The sequence below is a fragment of the Cuculus canorus genome, chromosome 2 (assembly GCF_017976375.1).
Source record: "Cuculus canorus isolate bCucCan1 chromosome 2, bCucCan1.pri, whole genome shotgun sequence".
Lineage (NCBI taxonomy): Eukaryota > Metazoa > Chordata > Aves > Cuculiformes > Cuculidae > Cuculus > Cuculus canorus.
In genome coordinates this window covers 149,045,714-149,071,331 of record NC_071402.1, presented here as the reverse complement: position 1 = coordinate 149,071,331, position 25,618 = coordinate 149,045,714, and the positions used below count along the sequence as shown (strand labels likewise).

Below are 25,618 nucleotides of genomic sequence, written 5' to 3'. Positions count from 1 at the left end.
AAAAATCCTTTTCCATAAATATCTGTAAAGTTAAGGGAAAAAAATTCAGAGAATAACAATCTCCACAACAAAATGTATTTTCCTCCCTCTTCAAATGTAATCCATCTATGTAAATAAGGTCAGATCAAATTCCAGTGGCAGTAACAAAAAATTCCCACTAATCAGTATCTGACCAGATTCAAGAAGCACTGCTGATAATTTTGCAAATATTTCTGTAAAGTATTTAAGTTTCAAAATTTTATTTCTAGGCAGTTTTGACATTTATTTTTCCTGTTTGAGCTTTTGAAATAAAGCTCTTTATAAAGACTTATTTTAGAAAATGAGTTTACCCTAAGCAGCCTGCAAAATTGCCTGTTTATCCCTCTGCAATTACAAGTGTGTGTGTCTCCCTGTCAATGTTGAAATAGGAAAGAAAATATTTTAATGGATGTAAATATGAGGAAAAAAATGATCCCTCATCTCCAAAAGGGCACTGTTTCTTTTTTTTACTGACTTTTTGTCTTTTCCACATGTCACAAAAGACTATTCTGTGCATTTCTGTGATTTTCCATGTGTTGTGTTTTGTGGTGTGCTGCAGCAGCTGACGCCTTTTCCTTCCCTTTAAAAGCATGATAAAGCCACACAAGCTTTACAAAGGAGTCTCACAGAACACATCTTCCGTCTTTCGTTATACATTAATGATACCACAACATCTTCTGTGTCCATTTATCATTTCTTGGCTCAAGTATTTTTGGGGAAAAGAAATATAATTCTCCTGAGAGGAAGACTCTGTCTGAAGCTGCCGTGCTTCACCCCTTAGAAGTGGCTGTCTTTGCATGGAGCAGTGAGCTCTTCTGCACATGGAATTGCTTTTGCCTTCAGTGAAAGCCTTGCATGAAAGCCCCGGCCAAATCAAGCCCCTTGTCTAGGAAGTGCTCTGGGATCTGGAGGAAAGATTCATGATGCTTATTATCAGCCCGGACTTGAGACAGATATCTTACGCTCCAGTTGTGGAGCTACAAGTAGGTTAAACCTGAAATGCATGTGATTAAAGCATTTATGCCAAATCACATAATGCATTCTGCATACATATGTGTAGATAGCTCTAAGCTTTTTCGACAGATGAATGAAAGATATTTTCTTATTATACCCATCAGCAGCATAAAGTGAAGGTGAATAGATTTTACACTTGGAGTGCTCCGAGTTCTTGACAGTATTGCAAACAGCCCTCTCAATCTTCCTCTGTCCATAATCTTTGCCAGATGAAACTGGGATCCTGATATCATTTTAACACTAATGTCTTAAAAAAGAGTAAAATAAGGGTGTGTGTGAAAAGGGAGGCAGAAAACAGATTTTATCAGAATCAGCCAGCTGGCCTGACTTGGCATTGACCTGCAGCTCCAATATTCACTTATCCCAGTGTTAGAGAATTTCGTGCTGCCTGGCACCGTGGAAGACTTCAGAAGTGCCTGAGCCCATTGATTTCCGATAGACTGGAGTCCTGTCCACACAGAAAACTTGCACCTTCTGAATTTAAATCAGCTTTTAAACTCTGCATGAAGCTAAACCAGAACCAGTGCAAACCCACACGTGGCTGTGTTAGTATCGTGTACTTACAAGATGGCAGAAACACAATAATGAAAGCTTTTTCATCCCCATTTCATTTTAAGCAAGAGTCAATCCTAATTTCACCTTCAGGCTCTGGAAAGCAGGAATTGGGCTAACAAGGCTGGGTTAGCCCAGGGCATGACTCCAGTTATCCCGCTGGGCAGGTTTTTGTCTGTTCGGCCACTAACTTGACAGGTGAAGCTAAGTCCAGTGCCCAGCACGAGCTGTTCCAATGCTCAGGAAGAGGACATCCTCCAAGCACAAAAGCTCAGATGGTGGAGAACTGCTTCTTACCTTGCTCCTGTTCCTGCTGAACCAATACTTCATGGGCAATAGGAACTAGAGTTTAATTTGGGACCTGGAAGATCCTGTCCAATACGTACTGCTGTCCTGGCAGATAGTGGGCTGGACTGGAGCCTGATTTATCTGGGGTTTGTGGATGCTGCAGGTAGGAGCACTTTTCTGCTGAGAAGCTGACAGCTGCTGTGTTTGCAGCCAGGTTCCCTACACAAAGTCCATCTTGGTGACACACGGCAAGGACCTCCTGGGCATGAAGAGACAGAGGGAATTGCAGAGCCCCCAGTCAGCTGTGAGTGATGCCAGAAAACTGCTCAAGCACATGGTGGACTCCGTGTTGGAAACAGACTTAAATGCACGTTTCCTCCCTTGAGCTGCACTGGTGGACCTTAATGGGAGCTGTAGCTGTGGTCAGGTCTCCTCCCTCAGAGCCAGATGTGCTGGCTGGAGACACTGCCATCCCCAGCAGCTCCTCAGCAATGCCAAGCTCTGCTGGCAGCAGGGATCCAGTCCTTGCTCCAAAGCAAAGGCTTCAGATGATTCTTACTGGGCACATTAGATTAACTGTTCATCTCCAGTGGATTTCAGTGCACTCTTGCAGTGTGTCTCAGCAAGAAAAAGCTGCCTTTTCTTTTTTTTAATTTTTTTTTGAGTAGTCACTGTTTTGTTAATCTGTTATGTCAGTGCTCAGCCTACAACAGGCAGATCTGCTCATCTGTATTACTGATCTGCTGATGATCTTGTAATAAAACAAAACACTTTGCAGTCTTGAAAGTACCAGAGATGCCCAAGTTTTCGTATTGTATTTATACAGTAAAGTTTCCAGAATATTTATTTACTATGAAAAATTAGGCACTCTTCTAAATAAACTAAGCTATTCATCTGAAAATGTTGATTTTAATCTATGCAGAGCTAATTTCCCATGTCAGCAAATTCACAACTTCAAACTGAGACCTGGTTGCTTTGCTACAGGAATGAAAGAGCAATACTAGAAAGCATCTGAAATAATTCAGTTTTATCTTTATGTTATTCCACTGTAAATTTTAAAAGGGTTAGACTCAGTCCTCAAAGTGCATTAAAAAATATTTTTCCCCAAACCAGCCCAGACTGCAAATGAACCCTGATCTCAAGACTCATGTGGAAAACAGTATTTCTAGCGAAAATACTAAGTCAGCATAAACCATAATGGTTCTGTAATGATGCTGAGGATTGGAGTACTGGAGTTGTTCTTTCAGTTTGTTTCTTATAGAAGGCAAAAATAAAAGAGCTGCGGATATCCTTACCTAAAGAAAAATGACCATAGAGCAAGCAATAATTCTTACGTTCTGTTTTGGTAATACCTTCAATTTAACAACTGTCTGTGAAAAGGAGTTTCTCACAATGAGTTATTTAGTCACTATGCCATCTAGGGTATAACTGTCATTCTGAAGGGAACATCCATGCTATGATTTGCTGTCAGTCTGTTGTATACTGTAAGTCCATTCATTTTTTCCCTTAACAGGTGAAGATAACACTGTGATACACAGTAAAAGATAGATGATAAAAACAATTCTTTAAGAAAAAAAATAGACACCAGAGGTTTGGCAGGAAAATATGATAAAATGTTCTAGTCTCCTTTTTAAAGTACTGTAATAAAACATGTTTGAAGCGAAGTACAGATAACGTAAAAGCAGAGCATGGGTCTGCAATGGCAGCATGATATTGCATAAGGAGCAATTGTGAAGCATTCGTACCACAGTTGGCTGTCACATATTCTTAACAAGTGTGTTTAGGACTATTAAATAATCACACTAAAGGGACATGATCATCTTACAAAAATATATCAGTTGTATTTGACTTGACAGAATTATGAGTAATTTCAAACCAAAAGATTTTAAAGCCAGAAGGGATTATTTCAATCTTCTCATCCATCTTACAGCACAGCACTGACCATGAAAGTGTTGCAACAGCTTCTCCTGAAACCAGCTCAGTAAATTGAGCTCAAAAGAAAACCAAACAGAAAACACCCTGATCTGTCCTGCTCCTGCACATGGCAAGTAGTAGAGGTTCCTGAAGACTGGAAGAGAGCAAATGTCATTTCTGTGGTGAAGAATAGCAAGAACGAAGATCCTGGGAACTACAGGCCTGACAGCTTCACCTCCACTCCTGGGAAGGTGGTGGAGAAAATCCTCCTGGAAAGCAGTTCCAAATGCATGAGGGACAAAGAGGCTGGGGAGCAGTTTGCATTGATTTATGAAGGAGAAATGGTGCTTGAGCAACCTGATAGCCTTCTATAATAAGGCGACTGGCTTGGTGAATGAGGGGAGAGCGGTGGATGTTGTTTACCTTGGCTTTAGTAAAGCTTTTGACATTGCCTCCCATAACATCATCAGAGACAAGCTGACAACATATGGGTTAGAAAAGTGGACAGAGAGGTGGACTGAAAACTGTCTGAGCAACTGTGAACAGAGGGTTGTGAACAGTGGCAAAAAGTGCAGTTGTAGGCATGTCACCAGTCGTTTACCCCAGGGCTCAACACTGGGTCTAATAGTATTAACATCTTCATAGATGATCTGGATAACAGGGCAAAGTGTGCCTTCAGCAAGTTTGCTGGTGATACAACACTGGAAGGAATGGCTGCTATGCCAAGAGGGTTGTGCCATTCAGAGGAACCTCGACAGGCTAGAGAAACAGGCTGGCAGGAACCTCATGAAGTTCAGCAAGTAGAACAGTCAAGTCCAGCACCTGGGGGCTAACAACCCTATGCATCCAGACAGGCTGAGTGCTGAGAAGGACCTTGGAGTCCTGGAGAACAAGCTGACTGTGAGCCAGAAATGTGACTTCATGGCAAAGAAGGCAAAGAGTCTCCTGGGCAGCATTACAAAGAATGTTGCCAGCAGGTTAAGAATGGTGATCATTTCCCTCTGCTCAGCACTAGTGAGGCACACCAGTGGGTGCTGGGTCCAGTGCTGTGGTTCACTGTACAAGACAGATATAGACATAATAGACTGAATCCAACAAAGTGCCACTAAGATGATTAAGATACTGGAGCATCTCTGATATGATGAGAGGCTGCAAGGCCTGAGGTTATGCAGCCTGCAGAAGAGAACACTCAAGGGGATTTCATCCATGTTCAAGGAAATGAAGGTAAGGGACCCAAGCTCTTCTCAGTAGTGCCCAGTGACAGGACAAGAGGCAATATGCACAAATTTAAAAAAAAAAACAACAGAATTCAATCCGAATAGGAAAAAATACACTTTTTTTTTCCTCTGTGAGGATGGTTAAACACTGGAACACACTGTCCAGAAAGACTGTGGAGTATCCATTTGTGGCCGTACTCAAAACACAACTGGACATAAGCCTGGGGAACCTGATATAGCTGATCCTGCTTGAGCAGGAGCTGCACTAGAGGAATCCCAGAGATCCCTTCCAATCTCAACTGTTCTGTGATTCCATTCATCAGAACCTTTCATGCGCACCTTCATGCTTTCAGCAAATTCCATAATTAGTGATCATCCTTCCTTTGTTGTTTTTTTATTTAAAAAAAAAAATTTGATTCTTTCAACATTTCAACAGCAATCAGGAAAAAAAGAAGAAGATGAAATAAATAAAACAATCAAAAGGTGTGGCAGCAGGATGCAATGTGCTGTGTTTAGTACTATGCTTAGTTCCTTGCTTGGCTGTTTAGTTGACAATATCCTTTAAACTACAAAAGCAAAAGTAGCTGGTGACACAGCCAGTTACTTTTTGTCATCCTCTTTATAGGCCACTCAGACGTATTTGCATTGACATTAAAAAGCTATTATAAGCAATTTAAACTCTGAATTGATCCTGACACATACATTCAGGTCTTCCTCATATGGCCTTTCAATAAGTCTTGATTCAAACTGAGAACAAGCATAACCCTATAAACAGGGGAGATAATTACGCTTTATTGATTAGCACCTCAAGGTATGAAAGGAAACCAGGCAGCTGTTTGAGAACAGCCATCAATGCGTTTTTTAAATTGTAGTATCTGTCTTTTCCTTTCCAAATATTCCCTCTAACATGGAACCTGTACCAACCAAAATTTTACCACTGTCTTCAATGAAAACCAGTGTGTAAATATAGATTCATAAACAGTGATTTTATACACTTCCCATAGTCCTGTCCCAGTATTGCTCACTGTTGTGGGTTTACCCTGGCCAGCAGCTCAGCCTCATGCAGCTGCTCCCTCCCTTCCTTCCAGTTAGATGGGGGAGAGAATCAGAAGTGTAAAAATGAGGAAACTTGTGGTTTCAGATTACATAGGTGTATTATTAACACCTTAACTCTGACAGTCTTCCCTTCCTCCTTCTTTTCCCAGCTGTCATTGCTGAGCACGGCATCATACAGTATAGGGTATCCTTTGGTCAGCTGGGGTCAGTTGTCCTTGTCCCCTCCCAGCTTCTTGTGCTCCCCAGCCTCTGCACTGGCGGGGCAAGATGACATGCAGAGAAGACCTTGAAGCTGTGTAAGCAGTGCTCAGCAGCAGATACAACATCCCTGTGTTATCAGCACTATTTTGGTCACAAATCCAAAACATTAGGCCATATGAGCTGCTATAAAGAAAATTAACTCCATCATAGCCAAAACCAGTACACCCACTTACTCAGTTTCCTCCCAATGCTGGCTCATTCATTTCTTGGTATATTGCACATAAACCCCTCAGATGCATTGCTGACTGCCCCTTTCTCTAACAAACTGCAAACCACTTTGCAGTTGCCCAATACAACAAATGCTCCTGCCTAACCCCGTGTCAACATTGATTGGCTTCAACTTTGCTAACTAAGGATTTTAGCACCTGCCCCCTCTATCCTATAAGAATTGTACCATACCAGACTCATCAACAGACATCTGACTTACAACATTTCCAGTTTACCGTGGAACTTCTAATCAACCATTTCTCAACCTTCTGCTTTTTGCTTATTAAGCCCCTCGGAAATCAGAACCGGGTATGTCAGGAAAAAAAGGAGAACTTAACAATTCCATATTTGAGTTTATTTAAGTATTTGAGAGAAGGAGAAATAGCTTTGTTAGGATTACTAATAGTCCTCTGAACGGGCAACATGCTGTGTTGAAAAACAGCCAAATTGTTCACAGCTGTTACTAGAATGCACTTAAACTCAGATGATTAATTTTGGGTTACCAACATAGGTAAAAATAAAACACACAATGCTTTTTCTTGCCTGCCATGGCTCCACCAATCAAGCATTGAGATGACTGCCCTCCTATTCATACTTTTCAGTCTCATCCTAAACTGGCACATGGGCTTAGCCTCTCCATCCACAGGGTGAGTGCACTTTCCCTGGTTCAGTAGGGCCATAGACCAGTAGTTACTGCAATGTTACCCTCTACTTTGTTCTGTACAGTGCAAAGCAAGAAGAGGCCCACAGATCTCATAAAAGACAAAAAAATTCTATATGAAAAAACCTACATGACAGAATTCTGCCTCCTTCTTGAGTTGTGTATTCCTACTTCGACAGCTATTTGATGCTAGAGTGCCCATATATGTGTTATAGAATCAAGACTTCTGGATTCACTGTACACTCTGGATTCAGTGTACCACTGTACACTGTGGAAAGTGTGAGATGTCCATTGCAGCCAGGCTACCCCAACAGAAAATGCAAAGATTTCCTGCCTCTGTAGCGGTACGCCCTTGCAAGCCCATTGACTCGATGTTTGCAGCAAACACCTGTAATCCTCTTGCAGAATTCTCAGGCCTGATGTGCAAGGAGAGAGCTGCCAAGATATGACAGGATGGGCTTTTGCAAAAATTATGGATGTGCATATGCTGGAGCCAGGTCCGTGCTGTTGTGGGCTCCTGTGCTTGGTACAGGTGCAGGCTGGTGATGCCAAACCTGCAGTACTCTTGAAGTTTGGGACACAGCGCTGCTAGCAAAAGGATTTCTGCCTGATGCTGAGGTCAGAACCAGGTGCTCCACAAGGCTGCCAGATGCCCATATTTTTACAGAACTCCCGCCTCACCCTGAAGAATTCCATTTTAAGTGAAGAAGAAAAGTCCATCTGTCTCCCAAAGGGAACAAACAGAGATGTATCATATCAGAACTTGTTACAGGTCTCAGCAGCAGCAATATCATGATTACACCAATTCACATAATTGTGTAGGCTTTAATTAAGAAAGAGTTTGATAATATACAGCTGTAGGGAAGCACTTACTAAGACCTTGACTTCTCTTACACCCCTTGTGGCTCTGTGAACTCAGATAGACTTGTACCTCTGAAAAAAAAGGATATACAGTCCTTAAGAGAAGAAACAGGACAAAACAAAGACACCAGTATGTCTGGATATGCCTTGCCAACATGTTGCCTGGCCCAGTGGCTGCTGCCTTAGGGGTAACTGCATTGTTTCCTGTGCAGGACAAGCTTAGGTTGCTCTTGTTTCTACAAAGGCCCCACATATATTCCATAGGATATATATAGAATATTTATATAAAGAATCTCTATATATAATATATAGATTGAGAGTCTTGAGATATCTGCTGCTGTCAATTATACTTGAATAGTCTCAAGGATTACTAGAAACAGCAGAAAACACGATCATAGAAAGCTAACTTTGTTAGAACAGTCTAAAAACATGCATGGAAATCTCTTTTGCAGAAATATTCACATCACATGAATGGCTGGTACCATGGAGGGAGACAAAAGGATGGGCAAACGTCTCTGACTGCTTCATTGCCCCTTCTAGTTTCTGTACTGCACCAGCAGAAAAGAAATGTTTCTTTTCTGCAAAAAGCAAAAATGCTTAGCTGGTAGCTCGATACCCTACATGAACCACAGAGTTCCCATGTATTTCATGAAAAATATCTGTAAAGGAGCCTAGCTTTGGACTTACAGGGTAAATGGTCCCTCTGCAATTGCTTCTAATATTTTATAAGGCTTTTTATTCATGATATGCAAGATAAACAAAAACATAAAAAATTTTTTGTACTTAGGATTATCCCAGTAACTAAATGTATGAAAAGGCTGAATGATATATAGGACATATTTCCCACAGTGATAAAATAAGAATGACCTCTGTGACTTCATTTAGGTTCCACCTCTCCTGAGTTATGAGCCATTCTTCACTAGCAAGGTATATCCCATATCTCACTCAAACTCTCAGTGGACCACAAAGCTCCCTTCCAGAAAAAATTATGCTTCCCTCATTCTGCAGAGGATTACCCATGTCAGGCGAAGTTATATTATTGTCTTTAGTGCTGCTAGGAATTACTTTCAGGATGTTTCAGCTCATTACCTCAAGTCTTCATCAGCTATTTTCTGAGCCTGGTAACCTTTGTGCTGCAGGTACTGTATGTATCTCCAGTACTGACTCTGCTTCTCCTGCTACATCACATGCAATACGTGCAAACAGACAAGAGTGTTTTTCTACTAGCTACCACGGTGCAAAATTGTAGTGGATCTTACAGCCACAAAACACAGATAAAACCTTGAAGTAATCAGCTGAACTGTCATGGAACTAATTCCATGATATAGTAGAAGCAATTATTCGCACTTATATGTCTTATTGTAAAATACAATCAGTGCTAAACCAATCCTGCTAGCGTTGTCAGGGACACATTTAGCTCCAAATGCTCCCCTTTTAATCAGTAACTGGTTATTAATTAATTAGGTAGTGATCATGTTGTTTTTCATACATGTGTATTATTATTGCACTTGATTTTGTGCCTCTGCACAGATCGCTATTAATTTGCTGCAAGTGCAATTGCGTTAATGTGTGCTAATGCAAGTAATTATCACAAGGACGGGGCACCTCGCATTTGACCTAAAATTTTACTGAATTGTTGTCACAGCTGCTTTCTTACTTCCAGCTCCAGCCTGCTCCTGGCTGAATGAGTTCTGCTTGGAGTGAGGCAACCACTCCCAATTTCAGGAACATCATAAGGGAAAATGGAAACCAACTGGAGCCAGGGAAGGCAAATTAAAGCTGAGGACTGCAATCTGTGTGTGACCCTGTGTTGTGGGAGGCTCTGCCACGGGAGAGGGAGGTGGCCACATGTGGGGTATTGCAGAGCTGCCCACTCACTGCTTGCAGTTGGGTGTGTAGAGCTGGCATCTGCCTGAACCTGCCGGGGCAAAAAGGCAGCTCATAAGGCAGATCCGTGAGCAAGCAGAATATGCAGCAAATTGAGGGTGTCTCACAGCTGTCTGCCTGTCTGCTGTGCCACAGGGAAAGATGCAGTCCTCTTCTTTTTTTTTTGTCTCAGCTATGCAAAATCATCAGTTTTAATTGTGGGGTGAGACTGCCCACAGAGCTATGTATTTGTTAACAGTTAACAAAGATGAAATTCTCAGTCCTCCTAGTATTAGTGATGCTTAGTTATGCTTACTAAATAAAGTATTTTTCATTAGATTTTTATTCCAGTCTGAAAGCTTTTAGCAGGAGCAGATACGAAGTGTGTTGAGAGAAACAAATACTAGTAGAAAACAGACTTTATCTGAATTGCATTTAACAGGGGCCAGAAGCAGTGAACTAAGGATATTCAGCTGAAGTAGTTCAGTCAGAGATAGCTAAACTTTTTACTGTGCTTATTTAAATAGAGAGGCCTGAACTGGAGATTAGCTATTTATCAGCTGCATGATGGAATGAGAAACGTCTGCAACATATTTCAGGCTAAGTTTGATATTTTATTCCCTATAAATCTACAGGCTTGAAATCTGCTCTGGTTTATGCCTGTGGGAATATGGAATAAAGGCTTTAGCTTCCCACATTGTTTTGTGGCTTCATGCCCAGGTATATCAGAGCAAATTTAGTTTATGTTGGTTCAGTTATTCACCTTAATTTCCCAACCACAAAAAGGACTTTTAATATTTGTATTGCTAGCAAGTGTAAATACAAAGAAAAGAGCTCCCAAAATACTATATGTGGCAAGGGTAGAGAAACAGCCTCCACTTATCATCAGAGCATTTCCCTACCTTTGCTAAGATTTCACTTCAGGACTGTGCTATAGTTCCTACAGTTTCCCTCTCAGGCTTTGGAGGGTCTGCCTGATTTTCACCAAAGGTCCAATTTTGCCCCTTTGTCCCAGAAAACTGTCCTCAGGTCCTAATTGGAGTAATTTTTATATTTTAAGCTTCTAGTCTGAACGCCATCAAGTTCCCCTCACGTCTGCAGCTGGAAGCAGCCCTGCATGCCAAATACCACTGCCTGGGAAAAGCAAACCACTTGCACTGATCTCCCCTGCTGGCATCTCATGTTTTGAAAGGGAGAGAAAAAAAAAGGCTGCTAACCACCACCATACCAGTATTTAATTTGCTCGGATCAATTTCTGTCAAAGGCAGCCTGGAAGCCTTTTTTTTTTTCCCAGATTGTCTTTGCAATGTTTCTTTCTCTCCTGCTGCTCAGTTCAGCCTCATTGGTGCTTATCTGGTGACCTGTTGTTATCAAGGGCTCCCCAACAGATCCCTTGGATTTGCACAACTCACTCCCACTCCGCCATGGTGAAGCTTTGCTCAGCTATCTGCCTGATTTCAGCTCATTTACATGGCGAGGATGTTAGTCTGCCTGTAAGGTCTTTTTAGTTTGGCTTATTTGCTTGATTTTTGCTATATAAAGGAGACTGTAATTTTTTGCCTTCTTGAGAGATGGAGTGTTTAAGTTCACAAATGTCCAAGAAAATAGCATCATAGAATCACAGAATAAATCATAGAATGGTTTTCTTTGGAAGTGACCCTAAGGATCATCAAGTTCCATTCCCCCTGCCGTGGGCAGGGACACCTCCCACTAGATCAGGCTGCTCAAGGCCCCCAAAAATATGCAGGAAAAGATGTCATTTTCTGAAAATTTACCTTCATTTTAGGCTACTGCCTGCTCATAGAGAGAAAAATACAAAGACTAGTAAATCTAAAAGTAATGTTACTTTCTTTTTTTTTTTATGGATACAAGACTTAAAAGGAAAATTTATGCAGTAGCTTGTCAGTGTTTTGGGGAATGTTATTAATTTCTTTCCATCAGTGTTCTCCAAAATGTAGTGGCAGCATCATCATCATCCCTTTTGCGCTTCGATTTCCTTTAAAGTTGAAATGTAAAACATGCAGCTAAAGGTTCTTTTCCTGGTAAAGTAGAGGGCATCTCCTCTCAGTCGGATTATTATGATTGTGATAAAAAATATCCTAGACTAAAAAAAAAAGAAGGGAAAATCCCTTCTACTTGAGGGTTCACGTGGCAATAATTTTTGGTTTTGTTTTTCAGAACTTGCTGTGAACATGAGTAAAATAACCTGCTTGTTTAGCAGAGAAATAATTTTTAAGATGTCTTGTTGTCTTCTCTATTTTAGTAAGCAGGTAGTGAAAGGGCAAACATGATCCACAGACTCCTCCAACAGTGCTGAGATACTTGTCAGATAGATATGTATGAATTATGACCAGCAGGAATGTGCTACAGCGCTGAAGAAGGTGTATATTTGAAGAAGACAAGCACAAAATGGGCAGAGATATCTTTGTGTCAAGCACTCATGCCTGCTGCTCTGGTAACATCCATGTAGCTCTGTACCAGAAAAAATCCTGAATGGCCATTAGCTGAGCATTTTAGGGAGAACATGCAATGCCACAAAAGCCAGCAAAATGAGACAGTGTTTTGATGTGTTGTCAGTCCTGGGTGACAATAACACAACCCTCGGGCTGAGCTGCAAGATTAATGTCTTATATGATCCATAGGAATGTATCTGCCAGGGCTGTTTCATTTTTCTCGGGTCAGGGCTGATAACTACCTTTAGCATCTGTGAGGGTATTTTCCAGAGTGGCGACCCTCATGAACTATTCCTTTTCTCTCCGTGTTATCATGTTATGAGCCACTATAAACACTATTATAGGACACTATTTTGGATGTATCATGCTGCTTTCCAAGTTGTGCAACTGCTGAATTTTCACTCAGAGAACAGTTTTAACAGTTGTATGATCTGTTTCCATTTTCATCTGCCTTGCTGTTACTCAGACAGGAATGCTCCAGTGTGGATCTGATTTGTATCTTCTGGTGTGTATTGGTCAACTCATCTGCCATCATTACTGCCACAACCATAGGCCTTCAAGGAACTTGACTTTGTGCCTGTCATGTTATCAACCACTGCTCCCTATTATTTGCTAGCTCAGCTTCTTTAGCTGCTGTATGCTGATGACCACTGCCTCGGTTTGTACAGGGCTTCTTTGTAGCTGGATAAGGTTTAAACAAGCATGTTCTACACCTCTCTTAGGTACTGTTTCTCTGCGATGACCAGGACAAACAAGCCCTAACAGTTTCTTTGTGGTGCTGTTACAAACTATTGTCCATATTATGAGTGTACAAAGTTCATTAGGCACCGAAGATAAGAATGACTTGTGCGTGTATCAAGGAGTGTGGAATAAAAGATGGGGCTGACTCTGGAGTAACGGGTTTATTCTCCAATATCCCTGAGAGGATAATTCCTTAAAAGTATAGGGCAAAGTTAATTTGAATAAAAACTAATTATCAAACAAGAAATTAAGGCAGTGTTGCTGACTTCTCCCTCCCCACAAGACCTTGGAGACTTACTTTATTCCTTGTGTTTAATCTAATAAAGCAATGACCCACATAGGAGGGAAAGGAGTTGGTTGTAATTATTTTTGTAACAGTCCCCAGTTCATAGAAGATGGCCTAAACCAGGAACTCAACAATAAAGTGACGTGAACAGAAGAATCTAGAAATCATGGGAAGTTGAGGCTGTTTCTCTGAATAACCCAAAATATGTTAATTTTTTTTCACTTGAGTATGTTCAAGGAATGTTCCTTTTCCACCTTTAGTTTTTAAAGTTGAACTGGACAAAGAGAGTGAGAAGAAACTGCACACAAGGAATTTATATAGCAAATCAGCGTGGCTTCAGTAGAATGGGCTCATTTGTGTGACATCTCAGTGCAGCAGTGATTTTAAGATACCATTGTCTGAATTCAGGTCTGATTATGTTGCTGGTGTCTGCAGTAGATGTGATAACAAGTAGGCTAAAAGCAATCACGCTAACGTGCTTTTAAATCAAATGTCTACTTCAGTTTGGAACACAAATAGGAAATAATGGTTAGCTTGCTGGGAAGCAAATTCTTACTTATCAATTAGAAAACTAGGAAGGATGAGAAAGCAATATAAATTTGTCTAGAGACAATATTGAATCATTGAAGGAAAAGGAGGAAAGGTTTATAGATGTATTTTTATTTTAAGGGTCTCAGAATTCAGTCTAAGAAGCTGATGGGTATCATGAGACATAGAAAATATTGATTATTTTCATTTAAAAAAAACTTTATAATGAAAGGAGATGGCTAATTTACCCACTTTATCAGTGGATATGCATATTTATAGCCCGCTTTTATTTCTCATGAGTTTGCAAAAATATTTTATCTCAACAAAAGTTCACACCATGCACATGAAAAAAGAAAAAAACACTTGCTGTTATAAATTTTCCTCCTGTTAGAGATCCAAATTCACATGTAAGATGTTCACATAAAGTACTGAATGAATAAAAATGTTTTTTATTCCTTCAAGGAACATGAGCCAATTCTCTAGTTTTGTTTGGCTGTATAAATGTCTAAACATATAAATCACATTTTACATCCATTATAACACAGCTAAACTCTGCTCTGTCCATTAATTTTTGACAATTCTAAGATTAGGCCCTAAAATTGAATTTTATGACATACATACTATTTCGTGTGTGTGTGTGTGTGTGTGTGTGTGTGTGTGTGTGTGTGCACGTATATAATCCTTTCACATTGCAGTGTGCATGAACAGTTTAGCTCAGATAAACTGGCAGGAGAAATGTTTTTCTCTAAAACCACTGTACAAATGTGCTATTTAAAGGCTAATGGATGCAATGAAATAAAACGGACAAAGATGTTTCGTGTTATTCAGCAGGAAGGGAGCGGTCCCTCTGCTGCATGTAACACTGGGCTTCTCAGCAGCATCACTGGGGACACTACAGGCTCTGAGCTTCTGCCTTCCCAAGGTGTGCTGGCATTTTGTGTCATTAATCTTCCTCTCGCACGGCGATGATCCGCCTGCCACACGGTTGGCACAAAGACCACAAGAGGGAGGTAGTCATCATAAAATAAATGGCAGGAGCCTGCTTCTAATACTCTGTCCACAGAGGGAAAAAATCTGTTTGAATAATTAAGGTTTCCTAGATGTGACTACAGATAAAGAGTGTGGTTTTGGCATGACTGTAACACTCCAGGTCGAACAGAGAAGGCTTTGCGTGGAACTCGACCAAATAAAAATTCACTCCAGGCACTTGTTTTACAGCTCCATTTATTGGAGCAGAATGATCATGGCTTGTATTAAGTAGATAATAATGAAGCATCATAAACAATGTCAGGATGCAAGTCCAGGATGAAGCGGGAGCTTTAACGAGGTCCAGTTTGCCGGGAGCTTTTTGAAGTGTCCCTAGCTCACTTACAAAGCCAGATAGCAACAAAGGCAACTCTGACAGCTGCAAGAGTGTCTGGTTTAGAGGGAAATTTTATGTGTGGATGACACTAGACTGGGATTCAGCTTTCATGTACTAACTATCTCTGCTTGTTGCTGGAGCCCTAATCATTCTGCACAAACTGTTTCGCCATAATGGGTAGCACAAATACTAATTCTTCACAAATCAGATCCACACCACCAGCTTCCCAGAAAGGGAAGGCTGGTTCATCGTGGCAAATAGCAGTAGTCAGTAGAGTCATGTTGTGTCTCACTAGCCACATTTAATAATCAATTTAGGCTCTGAAGGGAAGAAATCAAGTGCTGATTCTGTGAACTTATGGATGGCATGAAGTATTTGCAAAAAACCCTAAAAGAGCTGCCAGCAGCCAGCTAAATCAGATTCACCCCACTCTAAATACACTGTAATCATGGTGGAACCATAGAATCATAGAATCACTAGGTTGGAAGGGACCCACTGGGTCGAGTCCAACCATTCCTGACACTCCCTAAACCATGCCCCTCAGCACCTTGTCCACCCATCCCTTAAACACCTCCAGGGAAGGTGACTCGACCACCGCCCTGGACAGCCTATTCCAGTGCCCGATGAACCTTTCTGTGAAAAATTTCTTCCTCATGTCCAGCCTGAACTTCCCCTGGCACAGCTTGAAGCCATTCCCCCTTGTCCTGTCCCCTGTCACTTGGGAGAAGAGGCCGGCTCCCTCCTCTCCACAACCTCCTTTCAGGTAGTTGTAGAGAGCAATAAGGTCTCCCCTCAGCCTCTTCTTCTCCAGGCTAAACAACCCCAGCTCTCCCAGCCGCTCCTCATAAGACTTGTTCTCCAGCCCCTTCACCAGCTTCATTGCTCTTCTCTGGACACACTCCAGAGCCTCAACATCCTTCTTGTGGTGAGGGGCCCAGAACCGAACACAGTACTCAAGGTGCGGTCTCACCAGTGCCGAGTACAGAGGGAGAATCACCTCCCTGGACCTGCTGGTCACGCCGTTTCTGATACAAGCCAAGATGCCATTGGCCTTCTTGGCCACCTGGGCACACTGCTGGCTCATGTTCAGTCGGCTATCAACCAACACCCTCGGGTCCTTCTCCTCTAGGCAGCTTTCTAGCCAGACTTCTCCTAGTCTGTAGTACTGCATAGGGTTGTTGTGCCCCAAGTGCAGGACCCGGCATTTGGCCTTGTTGAACCTCATGTCATTGGCCTCGGCCCAGCGGTCCAGCCTGTTCAGATCCCTTTGCAGAGCCTCCCTACCCCCCATCGGATCCACACTTTCACCCAGCTGAGTGTCATCTGCAGACTTGCTGAGGGTGTACTCAATGCCTTCATGCAGGTCATTGATAAAGACATTGAACAGGGCCTGGACCCAATACTGAGCCATAAGGAACCCTACTTGTAACTGGCCTCCAGCTGGAGTTAACTCCATTTACCACCACTCTCTGGGCCCGGCCATCCAACCAGTTTTCAACCCAGGAGAGAATCCTTTTATAAAGAAAAATTACGTAATTTTATTTTTCCTTTTTTTTCCAGAGGAAGAAGGGTTTTGGGTTGCTTATCAATCTAAATTACAACAGTGTTTATATGCTTGAGAAAAATGCCTTTCAGCCTTAAAGACTTCTTCCTTGAAGATATTAAAATTATTTTTTTCACTTCTGTAAATTAAGATTCACCATTCATTAGCTAATTATCACCATTATTACAGCTCTCTTAAGTATTATTAATTAGGTGAGTGGTATATTTAGACTTTAACACCTCCGTTAGGAGAGAAGAGCTAGGTTTAGCATACCTAATGCTCTGAAAGCTCTGAGAATGCTCTGTATCACATAAGACTTAAAGGCAAGTGCAAGGGAATCTTTTGGGATGCTATGGCCAGGAGAGAGCTGGGAGTTACAACTCAGGAGCAAAAGAGGCCATTATGGAGGGTGGAGATAGATATGCCAACTCAGACACTGTTTCCTACAGCAGATAGCTGCAGTGTTGCTGTATCCCGGCCAATGCAAAGTAATATGTTATTTTGCAGTGATGGCTGGTTTTCATATGCAAACCCCTTAGTGTATCTACACGTATGTGCTGATGCTATGAGATCAAGTGACCAGAGTCCTTTCTACCCTATTAATTTGTTTCCTGTGATTCCATGTAGGTAGCCCTTCTGCATATTGCTTTGATCTCGCACGGATTATATGCATTGAAACATGATAATTTCTTCATCTAAGACTCAAACTGTAATCTCTCTGGGGCAATAATAATCTTTTATGTTAGGCTGATAGGAAGGGTGAGGGGGTAGTGCTGGTTCCTCAATTGCGAGCCTAGGAGTGACTGCAATCTTATTAGCAGCCAGGATAATAGTAACAGCATCCAGTGCACTAATGCTGTGTTTCTGAATTGGTTCTTTTGACATTGTTTTGCTTAAGAAACTGTAATCCTATAAATGTCTTGACTGCCTGTTGCTCTGATTATAAAAAAAACCATCTTTCCTCACCTACAGAGTAAGAAATAGATGGCTGGAAAGCAAACATTATTTGTATTGCAGAGGCAATTCTTCAGTTCCTAGCTCTTCCCTTTCTTGCATCTCACCATCAGAAGTTACACACATACCTAACAGCTGCTTCTCGTTGTGCAGAAGAAGACAAAGAAGGGTATAAAAAATGTCCCTTGTCACTTGACCAGACAGAGCACCTCACAGAAACATGCTGCAACAGCTTCTCCAAGCTCAATGCCAGCTCAGTGTGCTGTCCCTCTTCACACTGGAGTGAAACCTACCATTGCCATCCCCAGCCTCAGCTTAATTGTGACACAGGTGAGAGGGCATCACTGCCAGGAGTATGCCAAATGAGGATAGTGAGAGAAATAAAGTGAAGGAAGCATGAAAATGTGTTCTACCTCACAGAGAAACAGGTTTCTGGGGGGAAGTGGATGAGAGGAGTGGAGTACGAGGCTTTCCCCGACATGGTGGTTGTTCTTGCAATGACACTGCTCATCAAAGTGACACTGAAGTTAGCTTCAGGAATCCTTGACCTGGTTGGGCTAAAGAATCATTGCAGTGAGGACACTGAGGTTGCTTTTGTCTGCAAATGAGGTTTTTTGGCAAATAGGGCATTTAACTGGATTGAAATGGTTAGCTTTATTTGCCAAAGGGGAAAAAAAAATAAACCCCTCTGTTTTATTTAAATAAATAAATTAACTTCTGCTCTGGAGTCTCTGAATGTGAACCAGCAACAGCAGCGTTAAGTCATTTCAAAGTGGAGTGAATGCGATTTTCACACCTATTCTTTTTTTTAATTCAGGTCCATTTGAAATTCAAGCACCCCTCTATTACTAATTTGTTACAGCAATATTAATTATTTGGTTTTCTCTACAGCAGCAAGTATGCTGTTTAGACTGAGAGAGATAGATTAGGAAGACTATAAGATTAGAAAAACAATCTGTGAACTGGTCAGATGCAGCTGAGGTCACCTTGTTCTCTTGAAATGAGCACAGCGCACTTGGAAAGTCTGAGAGTGTGTGGATGGATTTCTACCTGTACAGACTCCTTAGGGCTGGCAGAGTTAGCACTCCTTGTTGTTGTCTCCTATTTTGGTTTAGAAGAAAATTAGCTCCCAAGGTGGGGAGAAACAATTGTCAGGCTTCCATAAAAGCTGATAATCAAAGAAATCGCATATTATTAGATGGACAATATGAGTTCAGACCAAGTATACTAGGAAACAAGGGGCAATACTTAGCTACTTAGAGAAGGTGCAGCGTATTGTGTTGTAATTTCTATTCTCCAGACTCACTTTATCCCTGCCGCTAGTTTAGCAGATATCCAGGCTCCTATTTCGGCTACTCTAATCAACGTGGTGTGCCCAGCCTCAGACCATCAATAGTATTTAACTTGTACTTCAGTGGCATAGCATAGATAAGATATTTGGTTTGAGGAAGCACAGTAGCTGGCAGTTTGATGGACAAATGGTGTGACCATTTCAGCTGGTTCTTGGACTGTCTTAGCTACCTCCTATACACTCTATACATCGGCAAAAGCTCAGCCGCCCCAGCCACTATTGCACCTGTATGAGAAGCACAGAGATGTATCAGGGAACGGAGAGCTGAGGGCTGTAAAGAAGCCAAAATTCCAATTATTTTGGCTTTAAATTACGATACTAAAACTTTGTCCTGGTGTAAAGTGTGATGTGCTTTTGTTTATTTTTTATTGGTATAATTTTGCAGTCAGTACAAATGCACTGCAGAATAATCACAAGAGTGAAAATCAAAGGCGCAGTGATGTTCTTTTAAGAAAGCACCAGTATTGTGAGGTGCTTATAATTTCACGGTGGATTTTCAGAACTGGTAGGTGAGGGGCAGGAAAGGTACCTGAAGAAGTAATGTGGACTGCAACTGCCCCAAAGAATTCATCTATTTCTGGCTTTGCTATTCTTTGCTCTCTCTTTGTTTTGCCCAAATCGAAAGAGATCAAGGCTATGGTACTTTACACCTATGCTCTGCATTTCCAGGCAGTTCAGGAAGCCTCCTGTATTGCTGCACCTCCCAGGACAGTCTGGAAGACATGGTGCCTCTTTTGACATTTTACATTGAATCTCTCTTGGTCAGCAGAAAAAGCGACTGTCAGTCTGAGGGCATGCCCGAGGGCCAGGCTGAGGAACGCGAGGTCCCTTAGGAGACCTGATGAGCAAGGCAGAAATGTCAGTGGTCAGGAAGCCCAGCTCATAACGATGTCTGAACTTTTTTGACACTCTCGTGGACACTGTGAAATCAGTAAGTTCAGCACAACTAGACCGCCAATATTACCAGACTTTTGGCTTTTCCTATTTCCAGTAATCAGGAAAAACCAAATTCTGGCCTACCTAACACTACTGACAACAGCAAGGGAAACAGGAACAGAGACATGCAAAGCTCAAATACTCTTTGTAAAGAGCAATGACAGTTATAAACATACTCCTGGAATCCACAAAATATTCAAAATATAGGTGAAACTGTTACAAGTGATCTCATTTGCCTGTCCCTACTATCAGTGAGTTAGCTATCTGATATCTTAACAAATACAATGAAGTACATTAAAAAAAGTGGATGGTTCATTCATTATTGTGTGAAGAAATTAAAAAGCCCCTGATATTTCAAATTCTATCTCTAAGCTGTTTTGGTTTCAGGGTGCTCTCCTGCTTTTAAACAGTTCTGGACAAAAAACTTGAGACTACTAAGCAGGAATAGCTTTGAAAACATGACTTGAAATGTGTCCTTGAAAATGTGGTTCACAGACAATCAGGGAGACAAGAAGGAGCTGAAACAACTTTTGGAGCTTCTGACTCTGAGCACAGCACAATGAGAACTATATGCTCCCCAATACGATTACTATCGCTTTGACTGACCAAACAGCCAGATGGGCTTACTGAAGCAGTGATTGAAGACCGTCACTTGATGAGATACAACATAACACAGCAAGAACCAGTAAAAATCCAGAAGCATTTAATACTTAAGCTATAGCCCAGTTGAAGTCAGTGGAAATACGTCAGTTGGTTTCAATGTATGTTGGGTTATGACTTCAGTGAGTAAAACAAATACGGATTTTGTACCATGACTGCAATGTCTATTGATGAGAGCAGTTTGCACAGAGGTCAGCAGAAATCAGTGTTAAGACTTACCTCTCAATTAGTGTGCTGAATGCTGGCATTAAAAGTGCCCTAGTAACCTTTTAGTTGGACAATACATAACCATTCAAAAAATACTGACAGAGAAAGTTCAGTGACACCCTTCCACTGACATTTATACTTCCAGAACAGTAAGAAGAAGAAGATAAGGAGGGCAGAAGTCTACAGAAAGGAGAGAAGGCCACAAAAAAAAGGGAAGATACACAGAAGAATTTGTTGCCTAGTTAACAACTTGGGACCCAGGTAAGACATGATATTCATGTAAAAGACAATCATGAAGCCAAGCAACAAGGGAATATTTCGGAGAGCACTTGTGGCACTGTTTCAGAACATGACAAACCATTACTTGACGAATGCATGGTATTTACCTGCTGACCTACCCAAAAAAACCACCGGGGGCAGCAAAGCAGCCAGTAGAACAGGACAAGGGATTCCTCTGTATATCCAATTGCCAGGTTTCCATGGGGAAAGATATGCATGTTCATCAAAATAAACGAGATTTACCAGAATTAATTAGAGCAGGAAACAGCATGGATTTCTCATTTAAAACTCATCTGTACTTCAGAGGAGTACTCGGAGGATGGAACTGCCAGGTTGGCAAAGGCTTCCAAAATGCCTGCAACACTCTGTGAAGATCGCAGCTATTATTAAATTATGTTATTACCCCTCTGGTTCATGGAGTTTACAAACTAGAATTAAAAGGAAGAGGTAAAGGATTATGAGGTATTTTAGAATTTCTTGCATTTCTCATGTTTCCTTTTTGGAAACATAGGAAGGAAACTGCTTGGTCACCAAATACAATACCTGGGTTCTGCAGGCAATCACATCACCTAAAGAACTAATCCTCTACCTTACTCTTTGAACAGCTAATGAACATCTTTACTAACAGTAATGAGAACTGCTACTTATAATTTGCATTTACACACTACTTAAGGATCTCAAAGTGTTCTTTCATATAACATGCTCATTTTTATTACAAGCATATTGGATTTAAATGACTTGCCTAGGGTCTCGCAGCAAGCCAGCAACAGAGTGACTCTTAGCGCTCCCAGTGCTTTGCATTAAATCCTGTACATTAACAGTTCCCTTCATAGAGGGAGCTTTGTAGCAGTAGATCACCTCCTGGTGTTGGTGGATCAAATGTTTTATGACAGCACAAACAAATCAACCCATATACTGCTTCCCAGTGTCTGCAAATCCTGGCTTCCTTTTAACTTATAAAATTGACACAGGTCTGAGTAATGCTAAGATGGCCTTTCACATGTGACCGACTATGAAATTTTGATGTGCTAAGAATGTACTTCAGATATATATTTTCTGTATGAATACAACAATAATGTCTACATTAGTTACAGGAAAACTTCAGTGCTTTCACTATCCCTTGTGCCATTGAAAGCAATTTGAAAACAAAACAAAACAGAACAACTCCAAAAAGTAAGCCTACAATAAGTAAAAGCTCTTAACTTTTCTAGTGGCAGAATTGTTTAGACTTTGCTCTGACATGGGTATGCTCCTTGTCATTGCTTGCTCCTCTGAATGCCACCGCCCTCATAAAAAATTTACTCTAAAAGGAAGGTATGGGACATCTCTTTGGTTTTGGTCTCTTTTCTGTCAAGAAAGATGCAGTACCACACAATAACCTGATTTTTCTGCCTGTGTCAATGTTCTCATTCTCTATTTCCCCCTAGACTTTGCCCTCTCAGCTATGCCTCCTATGGCAAGGGCTGCAAATCGTATTCAACAGTTTCAGGATACGATTTTCAAGATTTTGCCTGTGGCATCTGGCTCTTCCTACGAGAAAAGAGGTATTTTGTGGCATGGCACTTGCTATGACATAAGAGGAACCATCTGTTGGAACAACAACAGCTACAGTAATACTGATTCCACTAATTGAAAGAGTTCCTCCAGCACAGTGGTGGCTACCCAGGAGCTCTCACCTGTGGCAAATGGTGACATTTACTCCTGCTGGGAATGTGGCTGGGCAGCCGAATATTAAAAAGGGCCTGCAGAGCTGCCTGTGCTGCTTGACCCTTGGCCAGCTTCTTGCTACGTCCTGAGCCTTCAAATGTTCTCCCATCCACTCGCACTGCCATCACAAAACTCTTGATGTGTTGCTTCTCCACAGTCTCTGACAGGCAGACGTACCGCAGGCCTGACCGCAGCTCATTTAGCAGCACCACTGGGTTCTTCTCACTCTCCGCTTTGGATACCATCTTGTGCTTGTTTTGTTTACCGTGGCCCATTAAGTCCAGCGTATGGCAGAGTAAGCGCCCATGTCGATAAGCAGTGGAAAGGAATTCGTTATTAACGGGGTTATAGACTGAAAAGTCCTCGCTGTGGGTAGAAGGTTCGAACTCCTTGAACAGAGTATCTGGAAAGTCTGCCTGATCAGAAGTAAAGTCTGTGCATGGGTTGACACAGTTCCCCATGGCAAAGTGGGCTTGGCAGGCATTGGGGAACTGAACAAATGACTTCAGAGCTAGCTCTGCAGCGCGCATTTTGGCTTTCTTTTTCGTGGGCCCTGTGCCTTCAAATGTAAGTCCATTTACTTCCACAGCAACAGCAAAGACTGGAGCATGCACTGGACCTGTCTGGGAAACCATTTTATATTGTAAACCCGGTTTAAGTTCATGTAGCTGAACCAGAGCATTCTTTGGTGTCACTGACCACGAGACTTTCTTCCAGATGAGTTGGAGTTTGCAGAAATGGCCATTATTGCCTTCCTCTAAGGGTCTTTTTCTCTTACTGCTAGGTGTTCCCCCTCTTGCCCTCTCATTAGAGGATATTGGATGATCCTCCAGGTTGCCAATATTTCGATTTTCCTTAACTTCTGCACTGCTGGTACCTGTCAGCAAAGAGAGGAAAAAACTCACATTACAGTTGTCATCACGGTAGCTGACATTATGCCTAGGGCTGGTAGAATACCCAGAAAAGAAAAAAAAAATGTTCATGATAGATATCCTTGCTCAGCCCTTTTTGAGGCTTTTCCTCAAATACTTTAGGTTTATTATTTATAGCACAGATTTTCTGCATATCCTGAATGTTTACTTGTCACTGCATTCTATTTCTATTAGTCACTAGCTTCTTGTTTTATATAAAAGGTTACATCATTCAAAGATGAAGCATAACTGATGCCATGTAACTTAAATGAACTACTGCATTCACACTGCATAATTACTAGTAAAAAGTGAATAATTTGCAAAGTTCCCTTAGGCTGAGATTTGTTCTATAATCCATATAGGTGAACGTTTATGAACACATTATTAGAAATCAGAAATGATTCACAAATGATTCACAAACAAAGAAATGGGCTAATGCATTGAATAATTTATTTGCAATGAATAAAATGACCAGCTCTACTCATACCATAGGCCCTTTTGTTTATAACATCACCAATCCAGCCTAAGAAACAATCTGACTGAACTTCCTAGCATTTGAAACAATAATTTGGTCTGGACTCAGATTTCAGTTTAGTAAGTGAGAATCTTTCTGTCAAATTCAGTTGCAGATACTCTTAGCCCCTGCATCAGCAACAACTAATATTGCAAAAATTCTGCATAAATCGAAATGAGAAGAGAAAAAGCCAGAGCATCATGACAGGATTAATTACTGATGTAAAGAATGATCTATGTCAAAGAGCAGCAATGGGAGAGAGCGACTGCCAGGAGCGCCAGGAAGGGAATGAAGTGACAGTGGGGAGCTATGGAGGGAGCACTTTGTTGTTGTTGAGCCAATGAATCACACATTGCTCTGAACTATGCTTTTGCAATGCCCACGCCGTGAGGCAATGCTCTTTGCTACAGCAGATGAATGACTGAGAACAGAGATTCATCTCACTGACGTCCTGAACGGGACAGAAAATGTGCTGCTGTCTAAGTAAGCATCCTATAACATTTTTGTCACTTCTGATGAATTTGTTTAAATGTACTGCATTTCTGATGCATCCTCCTGTCCTCCTGTGTCTTGCTTGGGGCAGAGACAAGTTGAGGAAGTAAACATGAGCGTAACCAACCCATGAAGCAATCCATCCCTGGAGCAATGCACCTGATCTGTTTCTGAGCAGAGCCCTGCCTGGCTCCCAGCTGTATTCCAGCCAGCACAGAGCTTGAAACCTTTCCTATGGTTTGCTATTGTCAGACACAAGCACGCCACCTGTGCAGACTGCGTGAATCCCATGTACAGAGAAGGTCCCTGTGGTCCTTAGTGGAGTGAGAATGGTCAACCCACTTTCTGTGGGCCTGTGCCCGTATTTGGTTTCCTTTCTACCCTGATGTACAAGCTGCTTGCAAGGATGCAAGGGGTAAGCTGTAAGCTACATGTTAACAGGTTCCTCTGGAGTGATATGCCTTTGCTGCAGCCCAATATAAAGCTGGGCTGAGAAAGGAGCCTGCAGAAAATTACGTGGAACCAAACATCATTATTAAAATCCTCCTTTTATAACCTGATGAGTTGCATTTGTATTGAACATCAAAAGGCTTTTTTTTCCATTGGAACAATAAGTCTGCGTTCATGCAAGTTTTCCTACAGAAAGCAGCTCACTGCTTGGACAAGAGTAAAAATTATGGCTCGATTGCATGTGTGGGAGTCCATTCACAGGACTGAGTTTTTCGGCTCCCTTTCCTGAAAACTCTTCTACACACAGTGAGCTTTGAGCCTGTGTCTG

At 41.6% G+C, this 25,618-nt stretch overlaps 1 protein-coding gene across 1 annotated transcript in view; it reads right to left on the bottom strand.

Annotated features, from left to right (window-relative positions):
* The window catches only part of ADARB2 (adenosine deaminase RNA specific B2 (inactive)), a 318,892-nt gene that overhangs the window by 85,854 nt on the left and 207,420 nt on the right, over positions 1–25,618 (bottom strand). Inside the window, exon 3 of the mRNA XM_054060538.1 lies at positions 22,893–23,800. Within this exon, the coding sequence (XP_053916513.1) occupies positions 22,893–23,800 (908 nt within the window). The remainder of the gene's footprint in view (positions 1–22,892; positions 23,801–25,618) is intronic.